This window comes from Trichosurus vulpecula (assembly GCF_011100635.1).
Source record: "Trichosurus vulpecula isolate mTriVul1 chromosome X unlocalized genomic scaffold, mTriVul1.pri SUPER_X_unloc_2, whole genome shotgun sequence".
Classification (NCBI taxonomy): Eukaryota; Metazoa; Chordata; class Mammalia; order Diprotodontia; family Phalangeridae; genus Trichosurus; species Trichosurus vulpecula.
In genome coordinates, this window is record NW_023494378.1 from 2,123,958 (window position 1) to 2,143,231 (window position 19,274).

A 19,274-nucleotide genomic window follows, 5' to 3' on the forward strand; every position below is an offset into this window, starting at 1 on the left:
GGGCCCTCATTGCCTCACATCCGGACTATTTCAATAGCTGTGGGGGGGGGTGGTCTGCCTGCCTCAAGTCTCTTCTCATTTCAGTCCATTTGCCATTCAGCTACCTAAGGGGTCTTCCTAAAGTCACCTCCCTCCCTATTCAGTCAGCTCCAGTGGGTATCACCTCCAGGATGAAATACAAAACCCTGTTTGGCATCAAAGCCTTTCATAACCCAGCCCCCTCTTCCCTTTCCAGTCCTCTCACACCTTTCTCCACCCCCCCTCCCCCAACATGCCCTTTGATCCAATGTAACACTAAAGCTGCCTTGGTGATCTTCAAACAAGACACTCCATCTCCCAATTCTGAATGTTTTCATTTCATTGATTGTCCCTCATGCCTGGAATATTTTCCCTCCTCATCTCCACTGCGGCATTCCCCTGGCTCCCTTCGAGTCTCAGGTGAAGCCTCACCTTCTGTAAGATGTCTTTCCTGCTCCTCCTTAATTCTAGTGCATTTCCTCTGCTGCTGATCTCTGTAGATTGTGGGCTCCTTGGAAGCATAAACTTTTGCCTTCCTTTGTGTCCCCAGCACTTGGCACAGTGCCTGGTACATAATAGGCGCTTAATATATGCTTGTTACCTTCACTTGACTAGTTTTCCTCAAATCTATGAATAGAGAAATACACTTGATACACACAGATCCATTTAGCCCTATATCTACTGGCATATCTTTTGAATGTGGGACTTTTGTCTCTCTTTAAGAGAAAGTCAAAGTCACATGGGGTCTAGAGATGTCCCCCCATTCCTCCGAGTTTCTTGAGTATAGATACTTCTATAGGCAAAGGTAAATTGCAGGGGAGGGGAATATCATAAACTATTCTACTAAAAGCAATAAAAATAATTAGTAACTATATTGTATTAGGAATAGAAATTTTCAACTTAGTGACTTCAGTCAATGAGTACATTTTATAATGGAATATGTCTGCATCTCAGGCTTTTATGACTTTGCTTTGGTTTATCTATCGTTGAAAGATGATTAATAAATCCTTAATGGTTCAGTAGCAGTTTAATGTAGTGACAGGCATCACAGTCTAATCATCTGGAATCATGAATAGTATTAATATTCCCAGGCATGGAGGGATGCTCCAGAGTGGGTTGGCCTTCATTATTTTACTGGCCATCTTTGGAAAATTTGGTTTTGCTTCTCAAAAAATGCTCATTCCTTCATTTAAGTAGTAAAACCAAGAATAATCTCTCTCTCTGTCTCTCTCTCTTTCTCTCTCTCTGTATATGTGTGTGTGTGTGTGTGTGTGTGTGTGTGTCAAAAAGAGGCAGTAACAACAAAAGCATTGCTTGACTCCATAATTAACATTTTTCTTCAGTCTAAGGCCAGAGATCATGTCTTTCACTATAAAGGATTCATTCCTATGCCCTGGAATTTGTAAGCCACATAACTCTGCCCCCAAACCCTCTCGCCTGACTATACATTACCAATTATTCCTAGACGAGACTGGGGCAATGCTCTGAGGAACTGATGTCATGCTGCTTTCAGGTGGTGATAATTTGGGGCAATATCCTTAGGGAATACACCAATAGTGTTACTGACTTTTGAGGTAGCTGACTAGTGTTACCAACTATTGAGACAGCTAGGCAGTGCCACAGTGCACAGAGTCCTGGCCCTGGAATCGGGAAGACCTGAATTCAAACCCAGCCTCAGAAACTTAACAGCTGGGTGATCCTGGGCAAGTCATTTCACCTCTGCCTCAGTTCACTCAACTGTGAAATAGAGATCATAACAGCACCCAACTCCCAGGGTTGTTGTGGGGATCAAATGAGATAATTGTGAAATATTTAGCACAGTTCCTGGTACATAGTAAGTGCCGTATAAATGCTCATTCCCTTCCCTGGACTCAAGTGGGATGAACTGTTAGATGGGGGGCCAGGAATACAGTTTTTTTTTCAGGTTCAGAATCTGGGCCTGTCAATTCCTTGCTTGTAGAAAACTGAACTCTTAACAAAGTCCCACTTAAATGATTTCATCCAGTATCTTGGGCTGAAGCTCTTAAAGGCTGGGGTACAAAGTTCACCAGACAATTTAGGCTCCAGTTCTGCTGAGATTTACATAAGTCATTTTAGGGATTCAGGAATCAAATGGGTTTGCCATCAGGATGCTGGAAATTTGTGAAAGCCTAAAGGCGAGATAGAATATGCAGGTGCACTCTGGGTATCGCTGGCTAGATAGAAAGCAGAGTTCTCTTTCAAACTACATGTTTTGTCAACATTTCTAGCAGAAGTAGGGATATGATGCAAAAGGTAGCTTGCATGGGCAGTGGTCACTTTGGAACATGCACCCTTATTTTCCTAATTCATTTTTTTAGCCACAGATGCATAAGTGCTTTCAATCTCTTTATCTGCAGGGCATGTGTGGCTGAACTCCTCTCGGGCATAGGCATTTTCCAGATAGCGCCAGACTCCTGAGAATTCAGCAGGGATGTCAAAGTCCCGGTATTTCTTAGCAACCACCTAGAGGAACAAGTAAAAAAGAGGGAAGAGCTGTTGATGTCTAAAGCCACATACATGTCAATGGCAGTAAAAAATGACCATAATGGGCATTCTTCAGTCAAAATGGCCTTTTAAACTGTGGTGCGCTATACCTTGGTACTATTATTATCATGGTTATTTCTCACCTTGATGATGTGCAGTTTAGGGAGCAGGTTGCAGTCGGCCAGGGTCAGCTGATCTCCATCCAGGAACATCCTTCTGGAGACCACTATTTCTTCTGCACTGTCCTGATCAATTTCCTCTGGAAGGGGGTTGTTCAGATAGATGTCTAGACGCTTAAATTCCCTCAGCAAAGCTTTCTCCAGATCTAAATCATTCAATGAAGTCACAGGTTTATTTTTAGATGCTTGACTGTCATTGTCAAATGTCTCTCAGTATGCTTATTTTCCCATGTTTTTACCTACTTATCCCACATGCAAGACCTTATTGATGGCTCCCAAGTTCACTCAGTCATTGAACTTTGGAATCAATTTTGAGACACGGGAGACACTGGCAGAGGACCGCCCAGCATGGCATGCCCTGAATCAAGGAAGGTGCTGTGCTTTATGAGCAAAGCGGAATTGCAGTAGTACAAAGGAAACATGAGATACACGAATCTAGAAACATCTCCACCCCAAATGTTCATATGGACCATTTGTGCCCTATCTGTGTCTGATTTGTACCTGAGCCTTCTGAGCTCATATTGGTCTGATAAGCCACAGTCGGACACACTGCACCTTGACCCCAACATAGTGATGTCATTTTGGTCCTCTTCAAGATCCAACGACAACAACCAACCAACCAACTGATTTCTTTATTCATTCAACCAACAGATATTTATTGGGTACCTGCCTACTATGGGCTAGGCCTTGTACTTGATGCTGGGTTAGCTAGAAGGGCAGGTGGGGTAGGATGGATAGAACTCCAGGCTCGAACTTGGTCAGGAAACCTGAGTTCCAGTCTGGCCTAGGACTCTTACTAGCTGTGTGTCCCTGGGCAAGTCACTTCATCTCTGCCTGCCTCAGTTTCTTCAACCTTAAAGTATCCCGCAGGGTTGTTATGAGGATCAAGTGAGACTATAATTGTAAAGCACTTAGCACAGTGTAAGTGCTACATAAACATTAGCTATTACTGTTTCTGTTAGGGAGTGGAATACCATAGGCTGCCATAGTTTGGCCTCTCCCACTGGACTGCACTGGATTGGATTAATTAATTGATTGGTTCATACTTTGGGGAAGACAGGAAGGATTAAAGGAGAAATTAAGTAAGGAGTACACAGGTCACATGAACCAAATGTGTTTTTAGTCATGGGGGCAGGGTTAGGAAGGCTCTTTGCCTTATGAGCATTTTCTTTCCATTCTTTGGGTTGGGTTGGCACATGGGAGGAGGTGATGAGAGAAAGAAAATGACATGGCTTATCGAGGGTGAATCAATAAATGGAGGGCTTGGTAGTGGACAAGAAGATGGATGTATTTCACTTCCCAATCTAGATGGTTGACCTAATGAACACTGCTCAAAACGGCTCAGCAGCATTATCCCCTCTTCCTGCACCCCTCCCCACCCCAGACTCTCTTTGGCTCTCTCTCTCTGTGTCTCTGTCTCTTTCCTTCCCTCTTGCCCCAGAATGCTAGCTAGTGATTCCTTGTCCTTTCTAAGGTTTATCTTTAGTAACCTGTAACCTTGGTAAGCTCTTTTTCTCTTCCTTTAGGACACTGTCCTTGGACCCCTCTTCCTCTTTATTCTGTCCTTTAGAAATCTCGAACATACCCATGGCTTCAACTAGCACTCCTATGCTGCTGATTTCCAGTTCCATATCTGCGGTCCTGACCTTGCTTCTGAGCTGCATGCAGAGTCACATTTTTAATTGCCTGTAGCATTTCTCCACTTAGATTTCTTGCCAGCAAGTATCTTAAACTCATGTTTAAAAGAGAGCATGCTGCTTTTCACTTCGTTATTTGTGGTGGCTTCATTCACCTAGTCTCCCATTCTCTAAACCTTAGGGTGGTTATCCATGGCCTTTCCCTTCCTCTCATCTGTCAAATACAATTAGTTACCAAGTCCTGTTGATTCCACCTTCACAGTATCTCTCCTCCTCTTCCTTCTCCTCCCACTGCTCTTTCTCTTCTTCCTCCTCCCACTCTTCCTCCTCCTCCCACTGCTCCTCCTCTTCTTATTCTTCCCCCTCCTCCCCCTCCTCCAACTGTTTCTCCTCCTCTTCTTCTTCCTCCTTCTCCTGCAATTCCTCCTCCCACTGCTCCTCTTCTTCTTTTTCTTCCTTCTCCCCTTCCTCCCACTCCTCCTCCTCCCCCAACTGCCCCTCTTCTTCTTCCTCCTCCTTCTCCCCCTCCTCCCACTGCTCTTCCTCTTCTTCCTCATCTTCCTCTTCCTCCTCCTCCCCCTCCTCCTCTCCTTCTGCTGCTGCTCCTCTTCTTCCTCATCCTCCTCCTCTTCCTCTTCTTCCTCCTCTCCATTCTAATCTCAGTACAGTACAGGTCTTCATCACTACTTTGTCTGGACTATCACTATCACAGTAACCATCTTAAAATCTTCATGTCTCCCCTCTCTACTCTCTCCAATCCATTTTTCATATACCTGCCAAATAATCTTCCTTCTGGGTAGGTCTGTTTAACATCTTCAGTGTCTTCCTATCATTATCCAGTAAATTGCCAGCTCCTCTGCCTGTTATTCAAGATGTTTTCTAATCTGCCATCCCTCTCTACCTTACCATTCTGATTGTGTAGTAAGTACTCTTATCCATGGACCCTGAGCTCAAGTCAAATTGCTTTCCTGATTCTCTGCCCTTGCTCATAGCACTGCCTATGCCTGGAGCATTCTCTCTGCCCTCACCTCCATCCTTTGCCTGGTGAATCTCTACTGATCCCATAAAGCTCAACTGACATAGTGCTTCTTCGAGGAAGCTTTCTCCGATCCACTCGGCCCCTAGACCTTCCATAGCATTTTGTTTGGGCCTCTCTAATGCCATGTATGATTGTGTAATATAGTTGTCCATGTTAGGAGCATGTCTCCCCACTGGCTCCATGGGAGTATCTTACTGACAACTGGTGTCTCCGTCCCTAGTGGGAGGGAGGGCTTGAGTGACTCTGCTGCTGTTGGTGCTGCAGGACTCAAGTGGGCTGAGCGGGTAGATGAGGGCAAGAAGAACAGTTTTCCTTCAGGTTCAGAAGTTGGGTCCACCAATGTTCTTAGCTTGAAAAAAAATCACCTCTTGAAAGAACTTCAGTTATAAAACTATGAGTATCAATGAGCAATGTCACAGAGAGGGGAGAGAAAAGGCCAAGCTCCATTGTAAACCATGTCCAAAGAAACAAGTCCACTGGGATTATGGCTACAGTAGGTGTTAACTTCTCCGGGTCTCAGTTCCATTTCCTGTAAAATGAAGCTGGATTGGGTAACCTCTAATGTTCCTTCCAGCCTGAAATATATTATTCTATTTTTGTTATTTGAACTGAGATGTGGGGGAATAATTATCACAGAAAAATGATTCCATTCTACATATATGCTTTGGGGATTAGTACCCTAGAATCTAACAGGCAGCTAGGTAGTGCAGTGGATAGAGCACTGGGCGGGGAGTCAGGAAGACCTGAGTTCAAATCCACCTTTAGACACTTAATAGCTATGTCACCCTGAGCAAATCATTTAACCCTATTGCTTCAGACACTTGATAGCTATGTGACCCTAGGTAAATCACTTAACCTGCTTGCCTCAGTTCCTCATCTGTAAAACGAGCTGGAGAAGGAAATGGCAAACCACTCTGGTATCTTGGCCAAAAAAAACCCAAATGGGGTCATGAAGAGTTGGACATGACTGAAAAAATGACTAAACAACAACAAAAACCCTAGAATCTAAGAGGGCAGATAGAAAATATGTCTTACGTTTATTGGTATCCTTTTGTGTGTTCTTAATATATGCAGAAAACTTGGCGAAGATGTCACTCCCCACATCAAAAGACTCCATATACTTGGGACTCAAACGTGGATACCTTAGGAGAAATAGACTTTAGTCATATGATCAACTTTATCCACCTGGGTTTTGGTGGAACACTGAATGAAAACATCCAACATGTCTATTGGTTGTTAATCACATCTCCTAGAGTCCATGTTCTATTGGGACAGATGAAGGAGTGGCCAAGGAATGGTTCCTTCTTTTCCTCGTGCCTGTATGCAAATGGACTTTGTAAATAGAACCCGTTTAACTGTATCTTCAGTTAGGGCTTGCTACAACCCTTTTGCTTCCAATTCAGTCTGGTTCTCCGAACCTGAAGAAGGCATTCTCCCCATAGAATTGATGTTACATACGCGAGTTAAGTCTCCATTCTCTGAAAATGAGAAAGAAGGAAGAGGGGATAGGTCAAGATAGAGAGGTCTTGAGGTATACAGGAAGGGGAATGAGAGAGCTCATATTGGATGGCCATGATCTCAGCACAGTAAGGGGGACATTATCTAAAAGAGATAGGTAGAATTGAGGCTGAGAGAGGAGAAAGTTTGGAGTACCCAGTTGGGAGACAGTGTGATAGGGAATGAATCCAAGATGAATAAAAGGATCAGTCAGCAGTCATGAGATCTCAGCTAAGGTTAGATGGCACACATACGTAGTGAACAATTTCTTGATTTTCTCCAGTATGCTCAAAAACTCTGAAGGCACAGAGAAAATATTCAGTGAGAAAGAACCAGAGTTGTGGCTTTCCAACATGGGAACCCACAGTGGAATGAAATGGCCGATTTACAAGGGCCAAACTGTACTGGGAAGGCAGTGAAGTCAAAGAAGGGTGATGGAATGGGAAAAGAAGTTCAAGAAGGAGGGACTTGGGGTGCCATAAAGGCCAGGAGAAGGCTCCTAAGGAGTGAGGAGGTAGGACAGGTGAGAGGACTGGAACTTAGGATCAGAGATGGGCATCTAAGAGTTCAAGATCTTCAAGGTGAAGGTGTTTCAAGTGGTGACTCAGGTCTTGAGTGTGATCTATCTTGTAGGTAGTTAAGGTAGAATCCATCTAGGGCAGGGCTTCTTAACCTGGGGTCTGTGAACGTGTGTGTGTGTGTGTGTGTATGTGTGTGTATTGTTATTGTTGTTGTGTTTGTCCTTCATTCTCAAAAAGGATCATGACACCAGGGAAATGATGACATGACTTGCAGTTGATTTTGATTTGAGTGAGAGCTGTGCAAGGTTACCAGACTCACTTTCTCCTCCAGAGCCCTCTGTGTCCAATGGCCTGATATTTATTAGGAAGACTGGAGATGGCCCAGGATGCATTGGCAGACCCTGGCCCTTTCAGGCTAAGGTCTTTTCAGGTTCTCACTTTGAATGAGGTAATGCCCATTCAGTGAAGAGGCCTCTTTAAGAAGTTAAACAAGGCATAGCCCCTTTAATCAAAACTCAAATAGAGAAAAAAAAATCAAACTGGGAGAGGAAGACCCTTGGGGTTCCTGGCCAAAACAGAAACAGTTACTATTTACTGTTTACATTCACTCTGGGCTAGGAGGGCAGGGACCTATTGTCCAATACACATACACAATACATACACACATACGTATACATATATGTATAAACTTTATATATATATACACACATATACATATATTTATGTATGGATATAAATATATCTATACATATATAAACACATATAAATAAACTTTATTTTGCTATAATTTGTTTCCCTTATAATCCCAATTATTTTATTTTATTTATTATTTTAATTAATTTTTTAAGAAACATGTTTCTGAGAAGGTGTCCATGGGCTTCCCAGAAAGTTCTGAACCACTCAATGAGAGGAACTGACACATTCAGGAAATGGAAGGTGAGGGTCTTAGAAGGTTAGGGAAGAGAGGCAGGCCATAAGCCAGGTTCTAAAGTCCAGCAGGAAGAAAGGAGGTGAGGGGAACTCTGAGCCAGTTTGGGTGTTCACCTCCAAGGGAGGGAATCAGAGGCAGTCCATTTGGAAGGTAACGGTAACGGGAAGGCAATATTTCAAAGGAGACAGCCTAAAGCTATGAATGTGGGTATGCAAAGAAAGGAAGCAATCATTGATGTGGAAAATTCTGATGCCCATGTGGTGTCTTCATCGCAAAGCCAAGCTTGATAAAAGGGTCTGGCTGTTTACAAAAGTCTATCACAGGCAGAATATCTCTGCCTCAAGTTATAAAAACAAAAGACTCTCAGATTAAAGTAGGCCTGCCCCATCTCACTGTGACTGCTGGATTCATTATAAATACCCTATGTCACCCCAATTTTACTTCCAAGATCATGTATAAAATCTTCTCCAGAAAGGACAAATCAGCACAATTAGTATCATTTCCCACTCTTTGGGGAAGTGAGCAAGTGGTTATTTACAAGTTTCTCCTCAAGAGAATAAAAGAGAGGTCTGACTCCCAAATCCATGGTCCTGGAAGTGAGTGAGTCAGAAGTTTTGGGGATGAACAAATGGAAGAGCAAATTAAATTGATCTACTTATGCCAGGGAAGGATGGGAAAAATTCTGTACCTTGGAGGAGCCAGGACCTGCTCTAGAAACTCCTCGATTTTAATGAAGTCTGTCTTCAGTTCCTTGTTAAACAACAAGAAAGGAGGACTGGTTCCTGGGGCTAGTTCTTTCAGCTCTACAGGTTTCCTAGAGGGATTGGAAAGAAAGGGTTATTTACCAAAGGGGTCAGACTCACCCGGGTGCATGCAGCAGCAAAATTCCTCCTGCAGTGGGGAACCAGATGAAAATGTAATTGGGAAATGTTTAACAAAATAAATAAAAATGCAATAAAATACTGTTGTTGTTCAGTCATGTTCAACTCTCTGTGACCCCATTTGAGGTTTTCTTAGAAAAGATACTGGAGTGGTTTGCCATTTCCTTCTCCAGCTCATTTTATAAATGAGGAAACTGAGGCAAATAGGGTTAAGCGACTTGCCCAGGGTCACAACAGCTACTAAGTGTCAGAGGCCAGATTTGAACTCGGGTCTTTCTGACTCCAGGACTGGCGCTCTATCCACTGTGCTACCAAGATCATGTTAATTTGTGATTTTCTAAGTCAATATGAGACCTGCAAAGATCCATTTCTATTTGAGTTTGATACCACTGATTGAGACACCTACCAGAGAATCTATCTATACATTACCCAAGGAGATTACAGAATATGCCAGGAGAGCAAATGAGGAGGCCTCCCTACTCTGGGCTAATAGAAGGTCAAAGATTTCAGTCAAATAAAGAAAACTGATGACCACTTTATACTTTTTGAGAGCTGTTCATAAATTCTCCTGTCCCTTTACCTCTCCTTTTGGTTGATTTTACTCTTTGTGGACATCTGTCAGAAGGCAGATAATCAGTCAGAAGTACCTATTAAGCACTTACTACGTGCCAGTGCTAGAGATACAAAGAAAGTCAGAACCAGTCCCTGCACCCAAGGAGCTCAGTCTAATGGTGGAGAAAACATGCAAAGATGTACAAACAAGTTAGACAGAGGATTAATTAGAAATAATTAAGATGGAAGGCACTAGAATGAAGAGCAATTGGGAAAGGCTTCCTGTAGAAGGTAGGACTTGAAGGAAGCCAGGGGAGCTGAGAGGCAGAGATTAGGAGGGAGCCTTTTCTAGTTTGGGGGCCAGAGTCAGGAGATGGAGTGTTTGTTTGAAGAACAAGGACAGCATTGCTAGATCGTAGAGTGCTTACAAGGGCAGATAGTTTAAGAAGACTGGCAAAGTAGGAAAAGGCCAAGGCATACGGGGATTTAAAAGTTAAAGTTTAAGAAGACTGGCAAAGTAGGAAAAGGCCAAGGCATACAAGGCTTTAAAAGCTAAAGGGAAGATTTTATACTTGATCTTAGAAGTAATGGCAGGGTGACATAGTCAGACCTGAGCTCTAAGAACATCACTTTGGCGACCAAGGAGAGGATGGACTGGACTGGGGAGAAATTGAGGCAAGGAGGTTGAGCAGCAGACTCAGTCCTGAAGTGATAAGAGCCTGTATGAGGATTGATGGGTGTGTAAGTGGAGAGAAAGGGATATAGACCAGGGCTGTTGGGAAGGTAGAAAGGGGAAGACTTGGCAACAGATTGGATACCTCACTCATCTGGGCTGAGTGCAAGTAAGCAAGGATGATATTGAGGTCATGAGCCTGGATGAGTGAGAGGATGGTGGTACCTTTGATAGCAATATGCTAGTTGAGAAGAGAGGAGGCTTTGAGGGGAGAGATAATGAGTTCTCTTTTGGACATAATGAGTTTGAGATGCCTTTGGGACATTGAGACAAATGAGGATGCAAGCCCAGGGATCAGGAAATAGGTTATGGCTGGATAAAAAAGACCTAGAAATGATCAGCATAGAGATGGTAATTTAATCCATGGGAGCTGACGAGATCACCGAATGATATAGTATAGAAGGAGAAGAGAAGGGGGCCTAGAACAGAGGCTCAGCTAGTGGGCATGATCTGGATGAAAATTTAGTAAAGGGAACTGACAAGGAGTGGTCAGCCAAATAGATGGAAAGCCAGAAGAGATTGTCCTGAAAACCTAGAGAAGAGGGAGTATCTAGAAGGGGAAGGTGATCCACATTGTCCAAGGCTGCAGAGAGGTCAAAGAGAATGAGGATGAAGAAAAGGCCACCGGGTTTGGTAACTGTGGAACGATGATGCTAGCCTCATCATTTACCATCTTAAGCGAATGGCGAGGTCAGACTACAGAGGGTTTAGAAAAGAGTGAGAGAAGAAGTAAAGGCACCAAATGCAGAAAGCTTTGTCAAAGAAACATAGGACAATAGCTGGCAGAAATGGTTAAATCAAATGAGGGTTTTTAAAGGAAAGGGAGACATATGAGTGCTTGTAGGCAGAATGAAAACAAACAATAGGTAGGGAGAAGTTGAAGATAAAACATTGGGAATGATAGGAAGGGCAATCTGCTGGATAGAAGGGGGTGGGATCATAGTTGTACTTAGAAGGACTGGCTTTGGCAAGAAGAAAGGACAGAGACCAAAGACCAGAATGAAGGAGATAATGGAAGAAGACATATGAGTTATAGGAGATGATGAAAAGGAGAAAATGGGGAGCCTATTGACTGGCCTCTATTTTTTTTTGGTGGAATATGATTCTAGGTCTTCAGGTGGGATAATGGGGTGCAATGGGAGGCTTGAGGAAAGGCAAGAAGGTTTGGAATAGCTGCTGTGGGTATTCTGGCAAGACCCCCTGTGAGGGCTGAAGGACAATCATCTTGTCATGTGTGCCAGAGTCATCATCAGTGATGCAAAATCACCAAGTGATTTGAGAGGATTGCCTTGCTGCAATGAATGCCCAGTTAAGATTAGATAACATGAATTTGTAGTGGACCAGTAAACAGTAGTAGTCAGTAAACAGAAATTGGGAGGTGATCCATCTTCTCTTCTCTGGGATTTAATAGAATTCAAAAAATATTTCTTGAGTGCCTATTATGTACTAGGCATGGGAGATAGCAAGATGAAAAATGATTCTTTTACAATTCCTCAAGGAATGTATAATCTATTAGGGGGGACATGACATACACACGAGTAACCAGAATACAAATGAGAGTTCATGGGATAAGTCAAACTAAGAGGGATGCAAAGTTGTGGGTGGAGTCAGGGAGGTATTACTTAATATCTAGCCAAACAGCCCAATGTGGTGGCTATTAGGAAGAGCCAACTCCGAATCCTGATCCAGACACCTGGACAGGTTGTGTTACTCTGGGCAAAGGGACAGTCTTCCTTTGAACCTCATTTGTCTCATTTATAAAATGAGGGTAATGAGAGTGCCTATTCCAGGATGACTGTGATTATCAAATGAGATAATACATGTGCAATCTGTGCTACTTTTTCATTTTTTCTTTATTTAATATTTTATTTTTTCCCCAATTTTCCTCTTGGCTCAGGCTAAAGTAGATTTGAAGAGAGAACCTGCCAAAGCAGTATATGATAATCCTGGTGCACCTTCTGCCTCAAAGGGGGTCTTGGGAAGCCTTGGGGAAACAATACACAGAAGCTCCTACCCCAGGCACACTAGGTGAATTTGTGCTTGAAAGGGATTCCAACTGTCCTTCGAGAGTAAATGTGGATCACATGAGACAGGGAAGGCCTCACTGAACAGAGACCTTGGAGCAGGGGCTATTAGCTACTTGCTGTATATGGGGTTCATGGTCAGAGATGGCCACCAGGTCCTTCCCAATTCTGTAATTCCAGGAGAGCATTTAGAGATACTGAGGAGAATAATGAATAATGATGAGAACTGAAATTCAGACAGCAAAGTGCTTTACATGCACTATTTCATTTTATCCTCTGTAAATGGCATACTAATAGGTGGGCAATCATCTCCATTTCCAGATCAATCAAGTAATCGGTCAATACCTACTATAAGCAGGCACTGGATTAAATAAGCAGTAGGGACAGAAGCGCGATTCCTACCCACAAGGAGCTTACAGTACAAAGAAGAGACAAGGATGTATACAAATGGATAAATCGAAAGTAAATCAATATGCTACACACACACACACACACACACACACACACACACTTACACACATGTTAAGTACAGGGTAGTTTGGGAGGGAGGGCACTAACAGTTGGGGGAATCAAGAAAAGCTTCTTACAGAAGATGGCGCCCAAGATCCATCTTAAAGGAATAAGGGGACTCTTTGAGGTGGTGGTAAGGAAGCAGGGGATTCTAAGCATGGGGAATAGCCAGCACCAAGGCAGGTAGCTTCATGCATGAGTGAGAATCAAAGTGTCTCAATGGCAGATCATGGGAAAGGAAGGTTGGGAAAATGGACTAGGGTCAGGTTGCAAAGAGTTTTAAATACTAAACAGAGGTATTTCTATTTGATCCTAGAGGCAATAGAGAACCGCTGGAGTTGGTTAAGTAGAAGAGTCACATGGTCAGATCTGCACTTAGGGAAAATGACTCTGGCAGCAGGATATACAATGGACTGGGATGGGGAGAGACTTGAGGTGAGAAGACCTATTAGGAAGCTGTTGTGACGACTGAGGTGAGAGGAAATGAGGATCTAGACTAAGGCTGTAGCTGCAGGAGTGGGGAGAAGGTGTTGGGTGCAAGAGATATGTTGTGATGGTAGAAATGGCAAGATTTGGCAACTGATCAGATATGGAAGGTGAGGGAGAATCAGAAGCTGAGAAGGCCAAGTAGAAGATGATGGTTCTTTCCATAGTAGTAGGCAGAGATTAGGCAGTAATTAGGCAGAGAGGAGGTTTAGGGGGAAAGATAATGAGTTCAGTTTTAGACCTGTTGACTTGTCCTCAGATAAGGAAACTGAGAGAATTTAGGTGACATGCTCAGGGTCACACAGCTAGGAAGTTTCTGAGGCTGGATTTGAATACAGATCTTCCAGACTACCAGTCCAGTGGTCTGTTTCCAATGCCACGCTGCCTATGAAGGCTGATGGAGTCTTCACAGATCTTGTCTCCCAGGTCTCTAGGCTTAACTGTAACTGAGAAAGACCAGTGACATTGTCATAGGGTGGGTCGGATACTTCAATAACTGGACGTTTTGCCATATGCCTCGTGTCGTACACTAATGTCTAATTTTCTAGTGGCTAATGTAGGGGGTGAGGGCAGACTTGTGATTTCATTGGTAGAGGGATTTTCCTAAGTACAAACTCCTTTAACATAGTGCTGGGCACAGCATAAGTACTTAATAGATGCAGCTTGTTTTAGAGAGTTCCCTGGGACACTGAAGGCTTAAGTGATTAGCCCAGGGTCTTTGTGTCAGAGGTAGGATTTGAACCCAGTTATTCCTGGCTCTAGGCAGCTAGGTGGTAGAGTGGCTAGAGCTCTAGCCTGGGAGTCAAGAAGACCTGAGTTCAAATCCAGGCTCAGAAACTTCCTAGCTGTGTGACCTTGGACAAGTCACTTAACTTAAACACAGTTTGCCACTGGAGAAGGAAATGGCAAACCGTTCCAGTATCTTTGCCAAGAAAACCCTATGGACAACATTGGTGTGCTATGGGTCCACGGGGTCACGAAGTGTCAGACATGACTGAAAAACTGGCTCTAAGTCAATTCCTCTATCCGGCACTCAATGCTCCCTTCCAACACCTATATATTGTAGTAAAAGAGACCTTTGTTTTCTTAAAGACTGAATGTCAAGTGCCACTCTAGGTCCCACCAAAAGCAAAGGTCACATAACATGCTACATTATCACCAGTTGAACCTGAGAGGTTCATTCTCCAGATCGAGGCAGCCCTTTGCTTCTGTCTCATTCAGTCTTGGGGCCCATTATCAAACAGGTCCTGCTTTCTCTCACCTGGTCATGTCAACAGTTGTCACATTGAACTTGACTCCTTTCAACCAGAGGACCATGAAGAGGCGCTGGCAAAAGGGACAATTTCCAATGCTCTCCCCATCAAAACCAGCCTGTCAAGGGATGGAAAAGGAAACAGAAGACATCTTTAGTTGAAAGTGGAAAGAAAGCAATTCCACAATCTTTTTTTCATATTTAAAATAGAGAATGTAGCCAATTGATCCCAAATGTTTAGTTAAATCAATATGCACTTATTAAGTGGTTTACTGTGTACCCAGCCTGTGCTGATCACTGGGGATCCAAGCAAAGGCAAAAATGGCTCCCAACTTGGAGGAACTCTAATTGGGGAGACAACATGCAAACACATATATACAAATAAGACGGAGACAGGGTAAATGAAAGGTAATCTGGGAGGTGAGGTAGGCACTAGAGTGGAGGGGAGGACAGGAGAGGAAAGAGGAAAGAGTAGAAGCCAGAGAAGCCAGGAGGTGGAAGGATGGAGGGGGAGCACAGCAGGAATGGGGAGATAGGGATTGGAGTGTCACATGTTAGTAGAGTATGGTGCAGGAGAGGGCTGAAGAGATTCCAAAGCCAAACAGAGGATTGTATATTTGGGCCTAGAGGTAAAAGGGAACCACTGGAGTTTATTGAGGAGAGCAGCCTGCTCAGACCAACACTTTGGCAGCTGAGGAAGACAGGCTGGAGGAGAGAAAGGCTTGAGGCAGGGGAGTCCAGCAGCAGCAGCAGCATTTTGGGCAGAAGGTGACAAGGGCATGAACCAGAGTGGTGGCAGTGTTGGAGGGGAGAAGGGCACCTAAATAAGAGCTAGTATGAAGGTAGAAATGCCAGGCCTTGCCAAGTGATGGGCTATGTGGGATGAGTGCAAGTGAGGAACAGAGGATGTTAGCAAGGTTGCCAGCCTGGGTGACTGGGAGATTGGTGGTAGTCTTGGCAGTAATAGGAAGGTTTGGAAGAGTGGAGGGTTTGGGGGGAAAGACAATTCTGTTGTAAACATGTTGAGTTTAAGATGGCCACAGTACATTCTGTTTGAGATGCTTGAAAGGCATTTGGAGATGGGTGATGGGAAGTCAGGAGAGATGGTAGAGTTTATAAAGGAAGGAAGTTATTTTCATAGAGATGATGGGAACTGAGGAGATCACCAAACAAGTTACTCTAGAGGAAGAGGGTCAGGCCAGACCTTTGGGAGATACTCACGGTTACTAGACACGACCTAGCTGAAGATCCAGCAAAGGAGACAGAGGAGCATCACACAGGTAGGAGGAGAACCAGGAGAGAGAGAGTGAGAGCAGTGTCAGAGAGAAGCTTGAGAGTATCCAGAAGAGGATGATGGATAGTGTCAAAGGCTGCAGAGAAGTCAAGAGGGAGAACTGAGAAAAGGTCATTAAAAGAAAAGAGCAGTTTTGGTTGAATGACAAACCAGATGCAGAGGGTTTAGGCCACTTTTTATCTTGCCTAGCTTCCTGGGCAGCCTTATTACCTAGTCATTTGTCAGCTAGACTTGATTGGTGGGGTGACAATACAAATATTTGGTAGGTCCTACTGGGACAGTGCTTTTGGAAAAGAATTCATGCTTGTGTATATATTCTGCTGCATTCCTATGTGTTGTAGAAAAGTGGAATGCCTTCAGTAGGGGGGATGGTTGGCATGGCCTCTAGTTCCACAAACCTACATGTAAGCTCTCCTAGCCAGCCATTTGCATGTATGGGTATGCGTGTGTCACCCACATAGGTTATGTGTTTGTCAAAGGGAGTCATTAATGGATACTTCTGGAGTCTCCTTTCTCCAAAGGAGTTTTGCTACCTGCCAAGCAGGGAGCAAGAGATTGGGGACATGAAGTTGACCCTTCTGCTCTCCTCAGAGAGGGAAGGCCAGGCTAAAACGATATCTATCACCTAGTCCCGGTACATTGCTAGTCTAGGGGAAATAACTTTTTAGGTTCCAAGCGGTTCCTGGCCGCTATCCCTTAATGAGGAGTGCCCTAAACCAGAGGTGTCAGACACAAGGTTCATGGCTGAATGTAGCCCACAATGCTCCCCAGTACAGCCTGAACCAGATTAAAATGGAATTGGGAAAGATTTTTAAAAAACAAAGATACAATAAAACAGAGATAACATTGCATTTTAAAACTAAATTGATAAGTGGCCCACAGGGATCTTTTTTTTAACCAATTAGTGGCCCCCATTTCTGAGTTTGACACCATTGCCCTAAGCTATATCTGAAGGCTTGACCCCCTTTCCACCAATGCTAGTCACACAGACTATTACAAGGAGTGAATAGCAAAAAAACCACATTTCTCCAACCCCATAGAAAAAAGTCAGGGGCAGCTAGGTGGCGCAGTGAGTAGAGCACTGGCCCTAGACTCAGGAGGACCTGAGTTCAAATCTGAACTGAGACGCTTGACACACTTACTAGCTGTGTGAACTTGGGCAAGTCACTTAACCCCAATTGCCCTGCCTTCCCCCTCCCCCAAAGGAAGAAAAGTCAGAGAAATTATACTAATTAGAATATACCAGACAATATGCAGAAAGAATGAGTTCTCCCACTGAGAATGAGATAGCTCAACTGGGGAAAATTCTCTGGTCACTAAATGTGCTAGGAATAGGGACACGTGATCTAGGTGCCAGATCCTCTATGTTCCTCTATAGTCTTTCTCCCCCTCCAGGTACTTCTCTCTGAAGAGATCTTGGAAGCGCATGTGACCCATCATGAAGCTGGAAGCTAGAAGAACAAGAATTTCTTTTCTCCCAAGCTCGCCCTCAACAACTCTGCAATAGGCTTGAGCCCTGGGTGACACTCATGTTGTCTTCCCTGACAGAATGTAAGTTCTTTGAGAAAAGGGACTTTTCCATCTCCTGGAAAAGTGCTTGCTATATAATAAATCTTTAATAAATGCTTGTTGATTGATACCTGACGAGTGGTCATCCTTGCATAGCAGAGCAGAGCATTTAGGGCTGAAGAGATCTGAGAAGTCATCTAGTCCTAGCCCCTTGTTCCGTAGGTGAGGAAGCTGAGGCCAAGACAGGTTAAGTGACTTGCCAGAGGGCATGCAGGTAGGAAGCAGCAGAGCTAGGATTTGAATCCAGGTCCTCTGGCTACAAAAGCAAATTTTTTTCTATTGTACCAAGCTACCTCCCAATATGTACCTATATCTTTCAATAAATAACGTTAGGATATGTGAATTGGTATGGTTCTCTTTTCATTTCCCTCATGCTACTAAGGACAGGCCATATAACCATTCACTCAGAAATCTTTTGCTTTGAAATGCTAGGGAGCAAACAGGGGAGACTGATTACCTCTCTCACCTCTGAAAATTAGCACCTTGAACCCAGAACATTCTTCCCACATACTTCTCCTCAGGTGATTCTCTGCACTTTCATGCATTCATACATACTCTTCCCTCAATCCCAGCCCACCCCTCCATATACCCAAATGTCTTCATTCCTCCTCCCTCCAAATGCCACACTTGCTTGAAAACATAGCACAGAGTTGGCTTCCTCCTTACAGCCTTTCCAGTCTGCTGGCCAACTTTCATTTGGTCTTTGCCATCGTTGGCTAGTGTTTTTGAAATCTCTCATTGACTGCCTGGCACACTGTCCAATCGTGGCTACTGGTCCATCGCCCAACTTCTCTGTGGAATCACCTAATGGCTTCCCCATCTCCGTCGTCGATGTCAGCTGGATGAGAGCTTTACTGACTGATTCTCAGGAACCTTAAGCTCACACACTCCACAGGGCCAATTGTGTCTCCCGCCTCTCCCTCTTTTGTCACATCCTTATTCCTTTCTGCCTACATTCAGAGGAACCTTTTCTTAAAAACAACAACAACCACAGCGACAACAGCCACAACAGCGACAACCACAGCAGCAGCAGCAACAACACACCAAACCCTGCACTTAATATTGCTTCCCTCTCTTGTTACTGTTTTATTCTTTCTCCTTATGGTCTGTAAGGACCTTTCTTGGTCTGTAAGGAGAGAAAATTGACTCTCACCTCATTTCCCAGAACTTAGCACCCTACTGTTAAGAGAATGGCAGATTTGGGGCCATGCAAGGAAGGATTAGCAGATGGGAAGTGATCAGATACAAAGGACATGAAAGCAGTTGGTGCCACCAAAGGCATATAGCCATGAAAACACTGCAGGGTGATTCTGGGTACTTGGGCCAAGGTAGGCCTCTCCAGCTGTGATGGAACTGATTCTACTCCAGCCCAAGATGGCAGCAGATAAATGGAAAATGTGTTCGATGTGCTTGGTGCATTCAAAGGAAAACAACCTTCCCATATTGCTTCTCTGGAGAGTAGAGGTATCAGTAAGCCTCTGGAGCTTGGAGGTATCATGCCCCACCTTTTAATCTCTGGAAAGAGATAGAAAAAAGCCAAGCAACATCTTTGTGGTGTCTGACCATATTACCAGGTATTCAGAGGGAGACCTAATCAGAAACCAGAACATTTCTACATTGACCAAAGCATGGGAGAAGAATTTTGC

The 19,274-nt window shown here is 43.9% G+C and overlaps 1 protein-coding gene across 2 annotated transcripts in view; it reads right to left on the reverse strand.

Annotated features, from left to right (window-relative positions):
• Positions 1–449: 449 nt before the first annotated feature.
• Positions 450–19,274, reverse strand: part of CLIC2 (chloride intracellular channel 2) — a 33,603-nt gene continuing 14,778 nt past the window's right edge. The window contains exons 1-6 of one of the 2 annotated variants that reach the window (XM_036740543.1): positions 15,987–16,040; positions 14,775–14,884; positions 9,016–9,141; positions 6,414–6,520; positions 2,667–2,848; positions 450–2,502 (exon numbers count right to left, since the gene is read on the reverse strand). In XM_036740543.1, the coding sequence (XP_036596438.1) occupies positions 2,341–2,502; positions 2,667–2,848; positions 6,414–6,520; positions 9,016–9,141; positions 14,775–14,830 (633 nt within the window). In that variant the 5' untranslated portion in view covers positions 14,831–14,884; positions 15,987–16,040 and the 3' untranslated portion in view covers positions 450–2,340. Of the gene's footprint in view, positions 2,503–2,666; positions 2,849–6,413; positions 6,521–9,015; positions 9,142–14,774; positions 14,885–15,986; positions 16,041–19,274 lie in introns of those variants that run through there. The other variant, XM_036740542.1, reaches the window with a different exon arrangement.